The sequence below is a fragment of the Suricata suricatta genome, chromosome 5, assembly GCF_006229205.1.
Source record: "Suricata suricatta isolate VVHF042 chromosome 5, meerkat_22Aug2017_6uvM2_HiC, whole genome shotgun sequence".
Lineage (NCBI taxonomy): Eukaryota > Metazoa > Chordata > Mammalia > Carnivora > Herpestidae > Suricata > Suricata suricatta.
In genome coordinates this window covers 155,785,414-155,802,945 of record NC_043704.1, presented here as the reverse complement: position 1 = coordinate 155,802,945, position 17,532 = coordinate 155,785,414, and the positions used below count along the sequence as shown (strand labels likewise).

Here is a 17,532-nt window from a genome sequence, read left to right as displayed (position 1 = left end):
ACACAGAATAAGACAGAGACTCAGATAATATGACAAGAAGGAGGAATTCATTCTCAATGAGAGAATAAGAAAATATCATACCCAGGGATGGTATAACGAATAAGACTGAAACAGAACTTAAAACAACAATAATGAAGAGAATGGCTGGGCTTGAGAAAAGCATGGAAGACATCAAGGATGCCCATACTACAGAGATAACAGACACAAAAACTGGTCATGGTGAAATTTTAAACTTTTATCAAAAGATGCAATGTTTACTGTATGTAAGAATGGATGGAAGCAGCAGAAAAATGACTAAGTGATATAGAAGATAAATAGGAAAATAAGGAAGTAGAAAACTGAGGGTAAACTAACCTATTGAATTCTGAATGTAGACTCAGAGAACTCAGTGACTCCATAAAGTGTAATAAGATTCCTTTCATAGGAGTCCCAGTGGAAGAGAGGGGAAAAGGAAAGGAAGTATATTTGTGCAAATTATAGCTGAAAATTTCCCTAACCTTGAGAAGGAAATGAACATCCAAATACAAGAGGCACAGAGAACTTCTATCAAAATGAACAACACCAGGCCATTACCAAGATAAATAATAGAAAATTGGCATAATATAAACAAAAATGAAAAATCCTAAAAGCAGCAAGAGAAAAGAAGTCCTTAACTAAGTAGAGAAGGCAAATAAGGTTAGTTCCCTCAACAGACACCTAGCAAGACAGAAGGGAGTGTCATGATACATTCAATGTGCTGAATGGAAAAAAAAGAGGAAGTTTGTCATTGAGAAGAAGGAGAGATAAAGAGTTTCCCAGACAAACAAAATCTAAAAGAGTCTTTGACCCCTAAACCATCCCTGCAAGATATATTAAAGGGAACTATTGGAGAGAAAGACCAAAAGCAACAAACTCTAGAATGGAAGAGAGAACATCTCCAGAAACAGATGACTTTATAGAAACATTGTGATAACACAATTGCACTAATATCATATCTCTCAGTAATCACTATGAATGTAAGTGGATTAAGAACTCCAATGGAGGGGAGCAAGATGGCGGAGAAGTTGGGAGCACTGTTACCTCCATATCCCTGCAACCATCAAACTGAGAAGAACTAAAAGCCACAATATTCTTTTTTTAAAGTTTATTGTCAAGTTGGTTTCCATATAACACCCCTGCTGGAAAGATCCTAAATATCCATCACCTGATGAATGGAATAAGACACAATATTCTGATCTCCAAGAATGGAGGTGTGCGCACAGAGCCCTTATTGATAACAGCCTTATGGATGCCTGAGTGAGTTGGAACTGGGACCAGAGACTCTGAAGGAGGGAATGGCGACTCAAAGCCAAGCCGGGGAAGAGAGTGCCCAGAAACTTGGTGCCCGGCCCTCAGAGAGCCATGTGTCCAGAGGTGGCACAGCACAATGCAGGACCCTGCGCAGGCCACTGTGCAGGTGGTACAGAATCGTGGAGGGCTACAGACGAACCGGCTGTGCAGGGCGCTGCGTGGAAGGGCCTTGCAGGGTGGCCCAGAGCTGAGGGGAAGAGAAGGAGAGGCTAAAATGCTCATAGCATGTTCTCTGGAGAGGGGAGACCTCAGCCCGTGGTGAAGAGACAAACTTTCCATGTGTAGCCACTGGGCACAGGGAAAGAAATCCATCACCCTCAGCGGGCTTGTTCTCCCATGGGCTCCACACTGGCCAACTTCAGGTGAAGCCAGGGAAAAACTGGCTCCCCAATCCCTACACAATTCCAGCCAGAAAGCTGCTTACCTGCTGGAGATCATTTTAATGGTGGTGGAAGCATTTTAATGGGTAGACGAGGGTTTAGACACCTCGCAGAATGTAGAAAACTGAAACAATTTGGCCCGCCTGTGACACCGAGAGGTGGACTCAAGAGAGTGGCTGGCAATGCATGGTCTGAGGGGGGCTTGCAAAGTCGCCATTCTTCTCCCCACAGCCACTAAGGCGGGGCATCAGAGACCAGCCCCTGCAACATGACCTACCTACATCAAACCACACCCATACACACTGGAGACCTGGATTCTTTTTTTCTTTTTTTATATGCCAAGTGCTGTTTTTTTTTATTTTTTTATTTTTAATAGTCTATTGTCAAATTGGTTTCCATATAACACCCAGTGCTTCTCTCCACAAGTGCCCCCACCATGATTTTTTTTCTTATTATTTTTACTTTTATATTTATTTCTTTCCTTATTATTTTTATTTTTTAATGTTTTCCTTGTTTTCTCTTTACTCTTTTCCTATTTTCTCCTGGGAAAGATCAACATTCATGCACTGTTGTGGTTAGATCAACTCTTACCATCCAGATATTTTTCCTTATCTCATTCTTATCTTTCCCCTCCGCAGGTTGTATGCTCTAAATGGTCCTTTATCTTCGGCTGTCCCTGTTTGCCCACCTTCATTTTCTCCTTCTTGTCCTCTCTTTTCTTCCCTGTTTTTTTTTTTCTTTCCTATTTGGTTTGCTTGTTTATTTGATCTGTCAGTTGGTTTGCCTGCTTTTGTTCCCTGTGTGTTTGTCTGTCTGTTTTCCTTTTCAGGGATATTTAAAGAAACAAGCCAAAGCACACACAGTGGAAAGTCTCAAACATCACTGAGTAGGGAAATATATTAATCAGAGGCATAAAAAGAAAAAGTGAGAGACTCCATAAAAACATCATCTCCTGAAATGACATACCCTGGACAGTCAAATAGCCTCCTTTAATAGAGCAATACTAAAAGATACAGAGTGCATAACTGCCTTTTAAAAATGACAAGAGACAAAAAGCTAGCCAAAATGATGAAACAAAAGAACTCTCCTCTAAAGAAATTCCAGGAAGAAATCACACCTAGAGAACAGTTCAAAGCAGACATAAACAACATAACTGGACAAGAATTTACAACAATTGTCATAAAATTAATCATTGGACTTGAAAAAAACATCAGAGAAGCTATTAAAACATAGACTACGGACCTTAAAAAGGTTATAAATGAGGTGAATAATAAAAGGGAGAATGCCACTGTACGGATTGAAGAAGCAGAGAGGAAAATGTGTGAATTAAAAGATACAGTTATATCAAAAGAGGAAGCCGAGTAAAAGGGAGAGAAATTGATATAGGACCAGGTAAGGAGAATTTGAGATCTGCGTGATACAATCAAACGGATTGATATCCAGATCATAGGAGTTCCTGAAGATGAAAAAAGAGAAAAAGGTCTTGAACGAGATCTTGATCAAATTATAGATGAAAAATTTTCCAATCTGGGGAAGAGAAAGACATTAAAATTCAAGAGGCATATCAAACTCCCCTAATACGTAACCTGAATCAACGTTTAGCATGACATATCATAGTGAAACTGGCAAAATATAAAGATAGAGAATTCTGAAAGCAGTTAGGGGTAAAAGGGCCCTGTTATATAAAGGGAAACCAGAGTAGTTACAGACCTATCTACTGAAACTTGGAAGGCCAGAAAGGAATGGCAGGAAATCTTCAATGTGATGAACAGAAAAAATATGCAACCAAGAATTCTTTATCCAGTGAGCCTGTCATTCAAAATAGGAGAGATCAAGGTTTCCCCAAATAAACAAAAGTTGAGAGAATTTATCACCACAAGACCAGATGACAAAAAATCCTAATAGGGACTCTATGAGACAAATTTAGCAAGGATTACAAGACCACAGAGACATCAAACAAACATGAACTCTACAGAGAACACAATGAACCTAAACGTATATTTTTCAATAAAACACTGAATGTAAATGGACTGAATGCTCCAATCAAATGAAACAGGGTAGCAGAATGTATAAAAAAAAATCCATCTATTTGCTGTCTACAAGAGACCTTAGACCTGAAGACACTTTCAGATTGAAAGTAAGGGGATGGAGAAATATCTGCATTGTGATGGGACACCAAAAGAAGGCTGGAGTAGGAAGACTTATATAGAATAAACTGGACTTTAAAGTAGAGTAAAGGCAGTAACAAGAGACGAAGAAGGACATTATATATTAATTACAAGGTCTCTAAATCAGGAACAGCTAACAATTATAAACATCTATGGGCCGAATTCGGGAGCCCCCAAATACATAAAACAACTAATCACAAACAGAAACAATCTTATGGATAAGAATGTGCTGGGGACCTTAATACTCCACTTACAATACTGGATAGGTCAATCTGAGAGAAAATCATTAAAGAAACAATGGACCTGTATGGCACACTGGAACAGGTGGAATTGATAGATATATTTAGAACTCTGCATCCTGAAGCTGGAATTCACTTTCTCCTCAAATGCGCATGGCACATTCTCCAAGATTGATCACATACTGGGTCATAAAACAGCCCTCCATAAATACATATGAATTGAGATCATACCTTCCACAATTTCAGATCACAATGCGATGAAACTTGAAATCAACCACAGGAAAAAGACTGGAAAACCTCCAGAAATGTGGAGGCTGAAAACCACCCTACTGAAGAATGATTGTGTGAATAGGCATTTATTAGAAAGGAAATTAAAAAATATATCAAACCAAATTAAACTGAAATGACAGCAATCTAAACTATGGGATGCAGCAAAGGCAGTCCTAGGAGGAAAGCTTATTGCAATCCAGCCTATTTCAACAAAATAGAAAAAGCGAAAACACAAAACCTAACAGAGCACCTAAGGAAACTAGAAAGGGAGCAGCAAGAGCACCTCAAACCCAGCAGAACAAGAAAAATAATAAAGATTAGGGCAGAAATAAACAATATATAATCCAAAGAAAGACATAAATAAATCAATGAAACCAAGAGTTGGTTTTTTTGAAAAAAAAATTAAATTGATAAACCTCTAGCAAGGCTCCTCAGAAAGAAAAATATAGACAAAATCATGAATAAAAATGGATCTATTACAGATGATTCCTCAGAAATACAAGCAATCATCACAGATTACTATGAAAAATTAGATGCCAACAAACTGGACACCCGGGAAGAAATGGATAAATTCCTGAACACACATGCACTACCAAAATTTCAAGGGAAGAAATAGAAAATCTGAAAAGACCTATAACCAGTAAGGAAATCGAATCAATTATTAAAAGTTTCCCAACTAATAAAAGCCCAGGGGCGTATGAATTCCCAGGGGAATTCTACTAGCTATGTAAATCAGTTAACACCCATCCTTCTCAAGTTATTCCAAAAAATAGAAATCAAAGGAAGAATTCCAAACTCATTCTATGAAGCAAATATCACTTTGATTCCTAAACCAGACAGAGACCCAGCATAAAAGGAGAACTACTGACCAATAACCTTAATGAATACAGATGCAAAAAATACTCTACAAGTTACTAGCAAATCGAATTCATCAGCACATTAATAGAATTATCCATCATGATCAAGTGAGATTCATTCCTGGCTTACAGGGCTAGTTCAGTATTCGCACACCTATTAATGTGATACATCACATTAACAAAAGAAAAGATAAAAATCATGTGATCCTATCAGTAGATGCAGAAAAAGCATTTGACAAAATGCAACATTGCTTCCTGCTAAAAAGTCTCAGGAAAGTCGGGATAGAAGGAACTTACTTAAACGTTATTAAAACAATTATTGAAAGGCACACAGTTAATATCATCCTCAATGGGGAAGAACTGAGAGGTTTCCCCTGAGATCAGGAACACCACAGAGATGTTCCCTCTCACCACTGTTGTTTAACATAGTGCTGGACGTCCTAGCATCAGTAATCAGTCAACAAAAGGAAATAAAAGACATCAAAATTGGCAAAGAAGAAGTCAAACTTTCACTTTTCGCAGATGACATGATACTCTACATGGACAACTCGATTGCTCCATCAGAAGCCTCCTAGAAGTGATCAATGAATTCAGTAAAGTTGCAGGGTACAAAATCAATGTACAGAAATCGGTTGGATTTCTATACACCAATAATGAAGCAACAGATAGAGAAATCAAGGCCTATGTACCACAGGAAGTTTCTTTGGACAACAGAGTCCATGTATTTCTGAGAGTTTGTGTAACCTTATTTTAAGGATGCTGTTTCTTTCCACCTTTCAAGAAGACTGTGGATGTGAGGACTGTGTGGTATGAGTCTAAACAGCATTGTACAGAGTTTTGTTACCATGACTGTTATGAAGTGTGTGTCTCAGTCACTGTATAGAAAAGCAGGTACAACTCTGGATAGAAACACAACTCAAAAAGCTTTTCATCATCTTTAAGGACTGGAGGTTTTGGTCAAGGAATGACTGCACACCATGGGGCAAATACACATACAACAAATAAAGCATATCCACATGCCGTAGTGGGTGGATGCTGTATAAAATCCATCTATCTGTGTTCAAATAGCCCCTGAAGATGGGCTTCCAGCCATGTGCCACCTCACAGGTTCCCTGGGACTTGCTGTTGCTGGTTATACATGAGCAGGAAATTACCTTATTCTCTTGGTGTTCTTGCAAATACTTGACTCAAGGTCATACCAAAGTTGCTACACCATGCAGTGTGCTCTAGTAGAATACTTGACCAATGCTTGTTGGAAATCACTTGTGCCACCAAGCAGCACTCTTGGTGCACTCTAAAGAGTGCTTCTAGTGTATTGACTGAAAATCAGTTCTATATCATTCCCCAACCCCAGATGACCCCATCATGGATGGACATGGTGTCAGCATTCCCACATGCAGAGAGGAAAAGGGATTTGGAAAAAGAACATTTTATTCTGAAGTAACATATGAGGAAGCAGAAAAATCCCAGCTGACCCCCTCCTGCCTACCTGACTAGAACTGTATCAGGTCCACAGAGACACAGATCTCAGATGTGAAATAGGACCGCATCCATGAGACGGGACTTATTTCCATGGAAACTTATCTTCATCAGATCACATCATTGACAAGGATGTGAATTATTCAGTGGTTTTCTAATCAATTTCTATTTTCTTGATTTCTGTTAAACTGTTTTTCCATATATCACCTATGGCCATCCTGCTTTTCTAAAGAAATGTCTTTCACCTCATTCCTCTCAACTCTAAATACCATCTCCATAAAAAGCTCACTAGTCTTTAATTTTTATTTATTTTTTAGAGAGAGGAGGGGTAGAGAGAGGAGTAGACAGAGAATCCAAAGCAGACAGCAGGTTCTGAGCCGTCAGCACAGAGACTGATGGGGCTTGAACCCACAAACTGTGAGATCATCACCTGATGTTGGATGCTTAATGGACTGAGCCACCCAGGCGCTCCTTAAGTGTGTTTTATATATATTCCCAATTTTCAAAATGAGCTTCCATTAACTCTAATCATAAGAGCAACTTGTCAGAAGACAGAAACATACATTTATGGAAATTGGCTCCTCTGCCTCTTGTACAGGTTAGTTGTTCTGGAAACTAAATAAATAATGCATTCTCTGAGTGCCATGTCTACATCTCCAGCCTGAAGCTACTTTATTGAAGTAACGGACACTGGCAGCAATCCGGATCCCCCAAAAAACAAACACTTAAAAAATAAAATTTGACAATGTTCATTCTTGTGAAGCTGCCTGCCAAACATTAAATCCAATAACTCCTGCAACAACCAGCAACATGGTTGTGTGCACAAGGACTAATGCTGAGCCATATAAACCCTACAGAGAAAGGTTTATATAATATAATTACACGTCTGAATTCTATAAAACTAAAAATAGTCTGTGTAACATGTGAAACATCAATAGTTCTGTGGGGACAGGGTGAAGAAATAAAGTAGGTAAGAAAAATTCCAGGGGAACTCAGAAGATTTAACAGGATTTACATGTTTACCCTTTTTCATGTTGATTCTGACATTAGTGTTATCTCACACACTCTGCAATTGCAACTTATCCTATATCACACACACTCAATAACGGTCTGACAAATACAGGGATGATTCAGGAGGAACACAGTGATGGTGACATTTTAGCGACTTGAAAATACACATGCACAGAACCTGATTCACTCTATATTTCAGGTAAACTCCAAAACAAGTAAAATCATCCTGTGTCCATTACAAGGGATTCCACATGTCTCACTTGGTCGTCCAGGTGGTTCAGAGGTTGGGGGAGGAGGGGAGAATAGGTCCCGTGGAAAGGAACAAAAGCCCAGATACTGGGGCTCACTCTCACCACACAATTGTCTTGGACACTTCACAACCCCCTACATTCTGGGTGTAGGTTCACACCTACTTAATGGCTATCACTACACCTAAACCCAAGATTAGTGTGCAGAGGTAAAACCAAATTAGCATATGGAGGACAGTGTGTACTCTGGAAAATCATAATACCAATTTATATTTATTCAAATGCTCTCAATACACCAAATCAAGAAGAGTTACATCGGCTGTGGTTATGCCACACCTGTAACCACTGAATACATGGCTGTTTATATACTCATAGGATATGCAAATGTGGTCCTTCTTGTGCTGATGAAAGCAGCCCAGCCTCAAGCCTGCAACTGGGAGAGGAGCCCCAGCCCCGGGAGTCTCAGGTGTTCCCATTCTGTGATCAGGACAGAACACTGACAGCTCACTATGGAGTTTTTGCTTGGATGGGTTTTCCTGTTTGCTGTTTTAAAAGGTAATTCATGGTGAGTGCGAGATACTGAGTTTGTGAGAGGATATGAGTGAGAGAAACAGTGGATGTGTGACAGTTTCTTGACCTAAATGTCTTGTGTCTGCAGGTGTCCAGTGTGAGGTGCAGCTGGTGGAGTCTGGGGGAGGCCTGGTGAAGCCTGGGGGCTCCCTGCAACTCTCCTGTGCAGCCTCTGGATTTGACTTCAGTAACTACTACATGCACTGGGTCCGCCAGGCTCCAGAGAAGGGGCTGGCATGGGTCTCATGGATTAAATATGATGGAAGTAGCACAAGCTATGCGGACTCCGTGAAGGGCCGATTCACCATCTCCAGGGACAACGCCACGAACACGCTCTATCTGCAGATGAACAACCTGAGAGTCGAGGACACGGCCATGTATTTCTGTACAGCATGCAAATTGAGGGGTTGTCACTGTGGGCCCAGACACAAACCTCCCTGTAGTAGGGGAGCAGCACCACCAGGTGATGCACACTATGCACAATTCGGGTTTATATACCCAGGAGCAATGCAGATAGAAGTTGTCAGGAGGATTTTTTGTGGAGTTTAGGGCTGCCTCTCTACACAGCAGTTTCACCCAGGTGTCTCTTTGTACACATGATTCTGTGCTTAACTGTTCAGTGTATGAATTAGAAACCAGTAATAGGAAATGTATACTAACGTGCACAGAATACGGAGTTGCTTGCACTAGCTTAATTCCTGCCACTAAGTATGAAATAATTACAGATATCCTGATGAACATCAAATGAAGCCTTGCAAGATTCCCTGTTTCACTCCCTGTGCATCACAGGACAACCGGCTCCATGTGTAAGATGGCTAGAAGGAACATAAAGTGCATGTGGACATGACTCTACAAAGGCATCCAAAATCTAAGCAAACGAAGACAAACTCCTGCTGGACCATTGGCTCCACCACACTCACTGCATCAATTGCAGTTGTCAGCATGTAAAATCTCTGGGACCCCCACCTGCCTGTGGTGTGGATGTGGAATCTGAAGATCACACACACACACACACACACACACACACACACACACACACAGAGAGAGAGAGAGAGAGAGAGAGAGAGAGAGAGAGAGAGAGAGAGAGAGAGAGAGAGAGAGAGAAGATATTATTAAACCTTAGTCACATACATCTTTGTGCCTGTCGTGAGCTGGAAGGCCCCTCAGCAAGTCATAAACAGTTGGATGGAGCCAGGAAGTGACACTCTCTGATGATGTGGTTGTGGGTCATTGGGGAGGGGGTCCTGTTACAGGGAGGGGGTTGTATGGAGTCAGTCTCCCACCTGAGTCAAAGGAGGGAGAACTAATTGGTTCCGTCGGATTCTTCGTGAGTCCGGAGGGAGGAGGAGAGGGAAGAAGGAGGTTCAGGAGCTAGGAAGCAACAATCCAAGGTCAGAGGATAACGACTAATTTGCTAAACATGGATGAAAACAGAGTAAAAGAGAGAAATGTCTATTCTAAAGAGAAACTGTCTGAAACCTTGGAAAATAAGAATAAGGATCCAAGAAAATATTCACAATGATAAAGTGATTGTAGAAATAGACTGAGATCTTACTCAGTGTCTAGGCTGTAAGTTGTCCCCTCTCTAAGGTCACCAGTAAGCTCTGAATGTCTGTGTTACCTGTGTGCATGAAAAGATCAGAAGCTTCTATTGGATTGATAAGAATCTTCAGTTTGAGGTCCTCGATTAGAGTAGGCTTACAAAGGCAGGGTTAACTAATTAATTCTTTAGTTGTTGATGTCAGTGCAATAAGTGTGTCCTCTAGCTTCCCCCATGTAAAAACTTTATGCTAAAGGGATGGAAAGAGAACACAGGGCCTTTGGAAAGCACCTATGTCAGGAGGAGACAGCCTTTTGAAGGGATTAGTTCCCTTATACACCAGGATTGGAAAAGCCCCCTTTCCCCCTTACCCAATGGTAGGAATAGAAAAGGCCTGAATCAGAACTTGTACCACATAGGGATACCTGGCTGACTTTAGCTCAGGTCACGATCTCATAGTGAGTGAGTTTGAGCCCTGCATCAGGCTCTGTGCTCACAGCTCAGAGCCTGGAGCCTGCTTCAGATTCTGTGTTCCTTCTCTGTGCCCCTCCCCCACTTGAATTGTCTATTTCTGTCTCTCAAAAATGAACACATTTTTTTAAAAAAAAAGTTATTTTAAGAGCTTTAATCATCTAGGTCCCAGTAAGCATGGTTCCTGTTTCACATCCCTGATCCTTCTCTAGATAGGTCTAGTCTTCAGTATGAAATACTCTGTCTCTTTAATAGGCAAATAAGCCTTGGTGAACTAGGGTAGGCTTGTGTGTGTCTGTGCCCTGGGAGCATCATCACACAACCCCATCCCTTACAGGAGACACTGAAAGCACAGCCTCTCACCATTGGACTAGAGATGGAGAATCCTGTACTGGCAGCAATGTCTAGAGAACAGACATCCTAGTTCCTGGACAGAGGAGTGGACCAGGACCAGTCAAGGAGGACTTGACCCCTTGTGTCCCCTCTCTACAGGTGTGTACTCCCAGGTGCAGCTGAAGCAGTCTGGAGCTAAGTTGAGGAAGCCTGGAGTGTCAGTGAAAGTCTCCTGTGAATCATCTTGACACAACTTCACCATGTGTACTATAACCTGGGTCCTACAGGCACCAGAAAAGAGCCTCCCATACATGGGATGGATCAGCACTTACACTGGGAATCCAAAAATTGCAGAGGGATTCCCAGGTCGATTTGTTTTCTCCATGTACATGTCTTTCAGCACGGCCTATCCAAAGAGGAGTGAACTGAACTCTGGGGACACATCTGTGTATTATTGTGCAAGAGGCACAGTGTAAGAATACACAGCCTGAAAGGTTCAGAGACCCTGAGGAGGGGACAGTAGCACCAGGCTGAGGAGGTAAAGGGACAATGTGTCTGCAGACTTTCTTTGACTGAGGGCCATTTATATAGAGGTGAATGATGAAAGATAATGTTTTTGTTGATTATTTAATATTTTCATTCCTTTGTTGACAAACCAGCTCCTGTAAAAGGGTAGCTACACACACACACACACACACACACACACACATTTATTTTTTCGAAATTTCCATAGCATTAACACTTCCTTCATGGTATATTTGAACATGAATTCATTCTGAGCACAGTACTAGGGAGATGCCAGAGTCTCCCTTGTGTGGGTCACAACAGCTCCCTCATGTTGGGAAGAGAAGGTAAACTGCTTTAACTTCTAAGAGTTATAGCAGGGGGCAGGATGAATGTGGAGCAGAACACAAAAGGGCTAATATAAGGCATTGACCCTTCAAAGGTACTGGGAATAATAGTAACCCCTAGTCAGCTGATAGGTGTAGACACTGCACTTCTATTCATATTCCAGCCATGAAGTATCCGCTCAAACTGGGATGTAAAACACAGGTGTATTCTCTCAGGCTTTGGGTGGTCAGTGGAATGAAATCAGTTAATCAGAATCTGAATCAAAATGTCAACAGGGCTGTGTGTCCTTCTGAAGCTCTAAGGGGAATCTTCATCTTCTAGAGTTGCATACCTTGAGTTGATGGTCATGGCATGTCTTTCCCTGAATAGCAAGCAGGGAGGAAGTTACTGCAGACACATGTGGCTCTTTTCTTGTGGTAGAATGAACGCCCTCCTCATTGCTCTCATAAGGATACTGTGATTCCACTTACGGCCGTGGAAAAACCCAGTATAGTAACTTCATCTCAAGGTCCTGAGTGCACTCACAGTTTAACATCCCTTGTACCACAGATGGTAATACACTCCCTATGCATCTGGACCTGGTATTTTCCAGCCCAACCCACAGACATGCAGAGATCCACCAACTTCTCTGAGATATGTGGAGGATTTGTAATTTCTCCTACAATACCTTTCCTGCTCTACTGGAGCACATCCTCATATGCGCAACTTGAGATGTAGATACAGAATGTATGGCACTTCACCCTCATGAATTCACACATAGCAACCGCATATCAACATGTGAGAGAAAAACAGGACCTGTTCAATACAGGACGAGGATGCGTTTACAAATTGACTTTGATAAACCCACAACGTTTCTCCCCGTGCCCTCATGCTTCTTCTCTGTCTGGGAAAGAGGAGGTGGTACCATGAGGGACAAGAGGCTCTGATGGACAGGGAATTCCATGTCCTGCCTGAAACCCGGAATGACCCGAACCTCGGAGGAGACACAGGAAGTGCCCTTCCACTTAGTGTCTGCACATACTTGTGACATCCCAAGGGTCTGCACCTGAAACCAGACCTCGATCCCTGGGGGGAAATTGTGCCCTTTGGATGCAGGTTAGGACCACTCCTCTACTGATCATGATGCCATTTGGGAGGGTCATTTTCAAGAAGAGCAAATCCAATTTGGGTTCTTCTCCTTACGTTGTCAGTCATCTTGTGTGTGTACCGCAGACATTTCAGGATATGTCAGATCAATTATCAATCTAACACACCTGCCTCCTTGTGACTCTGCTCAGGTTCGGGGTGGAAAATCAGGTGAACCTGGGGAAGAAGCCGCGGGTGTACAGACCCTCACAGTCTCTCTCCTTTACCAGTATTATCACTGAATTCTTCTTCTTCAAAAAAACCAATCAGCTTTGGATATTTATCTCAATTGTACCTTCTTGTTTTGCTGTGCATAGTGAGTGAGATGTACTCAGTTATATTATTGTAAACTATTTGTATATTGGATTCCTATTTTTCTTTCTGTTTGTTTGTTTGTTTGTTTAACCCTCACAGCTTTCATTGGTATTTCTTTTTTTTATTATGAACAGTTTTTTTAAAAATAATAGTGTATTTTCAAGTTGGTTTCCATATAACACCCAGTGCTTCTCCTCACAAGTGCCCCCTTCCCCCATGACATTCACCCTTTTTCCCTCTCCCCCTACCACTTCTGCCCTCGGTTCGTTTTCAGTATTCAGTAGTCTCTCATTGTTTGTGTCCCTTTCTCTCCCCAATTCTCTTTCCCCCTTCCCCTCCCCACGGCCCTCTTTTAGTTTTTTCCTGTTAGACCTATGAGTCCAAACATACGGTATCTGTCCCTTCTCTGCCTGTCTTATTTCGCTTAGCATGACACCCTCGAGGTCCATCCGCTTTTCTACAAATGGCCAGATTTCATTCTTTCTCATTGCCATGTAGTACTCCATTGTATATATATACCACATCTTCTTGATCCATTCATCAGGTGATGGACATTTAGGCTCTTTCCATGATTTGGCTATTGTAGAAAGTGTTGCTATGAACATTGGGGTCCATGTGCTCCTATACATCAGTATTGCTCTATCCTTTGGGTAAATCCCTAGCAGTGCTATTGCTGGTTCATAGGGGAGTTCTACTGATAGTTTTTTGAGGAACTTCCATACTGTTTTCCAGAGCCGCTGCACCAGTTTACATTCCTACCAACAGTGTAGAAGTGTGCCCATTTCTCCACATCCTCGCCTGCATCTACGGTCTCCTTATTTGTTCATTTTAGCCACTCTGACCAGTGTGAAGTGGTATCTCAGTGTGGTTTTGATTTGTATTTCCCTGATGATGAGTGATGCTGAACATTGTTTCATGGTCTGTTGTCCATCTGGATGTTGGAGAAGTGTCTATTCAAGTCTTCTGCTCATTTCTTCACTGGATTATTTGTTTTTTTGGTGTGGAATTTGGTGCGTTCCTTATGGATTTTGGATACTAGACTTTTAACCAATATGTCAGTTGCAACAATCTTTTCTCATTCTGTCGGTTGCCTATTAGGTTTCTTGATTGTTTCCCTTGCAGAGCAGAGGAATTTTTGTCTTGATGAGGTTCCAGTACTTCACATTTGCTCTTGATTCCCTTGCCGTTGTGGATCTACGGATTAAGAAATTGCTGTGGTTGAGGTCAAGAAGATTGTTTCCTGCTTTCTCCTCTAGAGTTTTGATGGTTTCCTGTATTTCATTAAGGGTCTTCATCCATTTTGAATTTAGTTTTGTGCATGGTGTAAGAAAGTGGTCTAGTTTCATTCTTCTACATATTTCTTTCCAGCTCTCCCAGCACCACCTGCTAAAGAGGCTGTCTTTTTTCCATAGGATACTCTTTCTTGATTTGTCACCGATTAATTGGCCATACATTTGTGGGTCCAGTTCTTGGTTCTCTATTCTATTCTATTCTATTGGCTTATGTGTCTGTTTTTGCGCCAATATCATTCTATCTGGATGATGACATCTTTGTAGTAGAGGCTAAAGTCTGGGATTGTGATGCCTCACGTTTTGGATTTCTTCTTCAATATTACTTTGTCTATCCAAGGACTTTTGTGTTTCTAAATATATTTTAGGATAATTTGTTCTAGCTTTGAGAAGATACTGGTGCAATTGTGATTGTGATTGCATTGAATGTGTAGATTGCTTTGGTTAAAATGACATTTTAACAATATTTATCCTTCCGATCCATGAGCTTGGAATGTTTTCCATTTCGTTGTGTCTTCTTCAATTTCCTTCATAATTTTTCTATAGTTTTCATCATACAGATCTTTTACATCTTTGGTTAGGTTTATTTCTAGATATTTTACCGTTTTTCATGCAATTTTGAATGGGATCAGTTTTTTAATTTCTCTTTATGTTGTTTCCTTATTGGTGTATAAAAATGCAACAGATTTCTGAACGTTGATTTTGTACCCTGCAACTTTGCTGAATTAATGGCTAAGATCTAGTAGGCTTTCGGTGGAATCGTTCAGGTTTTCCATGTGTGTATCATGTCACCTGTGAGAAGTGAAAGTTTGACTTCATCTTTGCCAATTCTGATGCCTTTTATTTCCTTTTTGGGGCACCTGGGTGGCTCAGTCAGTTAAGCGGCCAGCTTCAGCTCAGGTCATGAGCTTACAGTTCGTGTGTTTGAGCCCTGCATTTGGCTGTGTGCTGGCAGCTCAGAGCCTGGAGCCTGCTTCAGATTCTGTATCTCCCTCTCTCTCTGACCCTCCCCTGCTCCCGCTGTCTTTCTCTGTCTCTCAAGAAGTAAAAAAAAAGAAACAACAATATTTCCTTTTGTTGTCTGATTGCTGATGTTAGGACTTCCAGCACTATGTTAAACAACAGTGGTGAGAGTTAACATCCTTGTGTTCCTGATCTCAGGAGAAAAGCTTTAAGTTTTACCCCAATGAAGATTATATTAGCTGTGGTTTTGTCATAAATGGCCTTTATGATGTTTAAATAAGTTCTTTTTATCTCGACTTCATCCAGGGTTTTATTAAAACAAAAAAGTGGTATATTTTGTTTAATGCTTTTTCTTTATCTATTGAAAGGATCATATAGTTTTTATCATTTCTTTTGTTAACATAATGTATCACATTGATGGATTTGTGAATATTGAACCAGCCCTATAACCCAAGAATGAATCCCACATAATCATGGTGGATACTTCTTTTTATATGCTGTTGAATTTGATTTGCTAGTATCTTGTTGAGTGCTTTTTTCTGTATTCATCACGGATATTGGCCTGGAGGTCTATTTTTTTTTCTGGGTCTCTGTTTTGGTAATCAAAGCAATACTGACTTCGTAGAGTGAGTCCAAAAGTTTTCCTTCTATTTCCATTATTTGTAATAGATTGAGAAGAATGGGTATCCACTCTGCATTAAATGCCTGGAAAATTCCCCAGGGAAGCCATTTGGCTCAGGGCTCCTATTCATTGGGAGATGTTTGATAACTAATTCAATTTCATAACTAGTTATGGGTCTGTTCATATTTTCTGTCTCTTCCCATTGGAATTTTGGTAGTGTGTATGTTTAGGAACTTGTCCATTTCTTCTAGGGTGTCCAGTTTGTTGGCATATAATTTTTCATAGTAACCCCTGATAGTTGCTTGTATTTCTGAGGGATCGGTTGGAATAGATCCCTTTTCACTGTGATTTTGTCTATTTGGGTGCTCTCTCTTTTCTTTTTGAGAAGCCTTGTTAGAGGTTTATTAATTTTGCTGATTTTTTTCAAAACTCGAACTCTTAGTATCATTGATCTGTTCACCTGTGGTTTTGGATTCTATATTGATTATTTCTACCTTGGTCTTTATTATTTCTCCTTTTCTGGTGAGTTTGGGGTGCTCATGCTGATCCCCTTCTATTTCCTTTAGGTGCTCTGTTAGATTTTGAATTCGTGCCTTTTCTAGTCTCTTGAAATAGGCCTGGATTGCAATATACTTTCCTCTTAGGACTGGCTTTACTGCATTTGAAACACTTTGGATTGTTGTAGTTTTATTTTTATTTGTTTCATTATATTTTTAAATTTCTTCTCTAATTGCCTGGTTGGCCCAATCATTCTTTAGCAGGGTGGTCTTTAACCTCTATATTTCTGGAGGATTTTCAGACTTTTTTTGTGATTGATATCAAGTTTCATAGCATTGTTATCTGACAGTGTGCATTGTATGATTTCAATTCTTTTATGTTTATGGAGGGCTGCTTTATGACCCCGTATGTGGTCTATCTTGGAGAATGTACAATGTGAACTCGAGAAGAAAGTAATGTCCCTAGTCTCAGGATGTAAAGTTCTTCATATATCTGTCAAATTCATCTGTTCCAATATGTCTTTCAGATCCAGTGTTTTCTCAGTGATTTTCTGTCTAGTTGATCTAATATTGCTGTCGGTGGAGTATTAAAATCCCCTGGTATTCGGGTACCTGGGTGGCTCAGTCAGTTAAGTGTCCGACTTCAGCTCAGGTCATGATCTCACACTTTGTGGGTTCAAGCCCCACATTGGGCTCTGTGCTGACAGCTCAGAGTCTGGAGCCTGTTTCAGATTCAGTGTCTTCCCCCTCTCTCTGCCCCGTTCATGCTCTGTCTCTCTCTGTCTCTCAATAATTTTAAAAAATCCCTTGCTATTAGCACATTCTTTTTTTTTCATAATATTTTATTGTCAAATTGTTTTCCATACAACACCCAGTGCTCTTCCCCTCAAGTGCCCTCCACCATCACCACCACCTCTCTTCCCCCCTCTCCCCTCCCCCCAACCCTCAGTTCATTCTCAGCATTCAATAGTCTC

The 17,532-nt window shown here is 40.8% G+C and overlaps 1 gene segment (V, D, J or C); it reads left to right on the top strand.

The window, feature by feature from the left end:
- Positions 1–8,475: 8,475 nt before the first annotated feature.
- On the top strand, positions 8,476–11,143 carry LOC115291350. The segment is given in 3 exon segments: positions 8,476–8,536; positions 8,640–9,014; positions 11,055–11,143. Coding segments are annotated over 3 exon segments (510 nt in total).
- Positions 11,144–17,532: the final 6,389 nt, after the last annotated feature.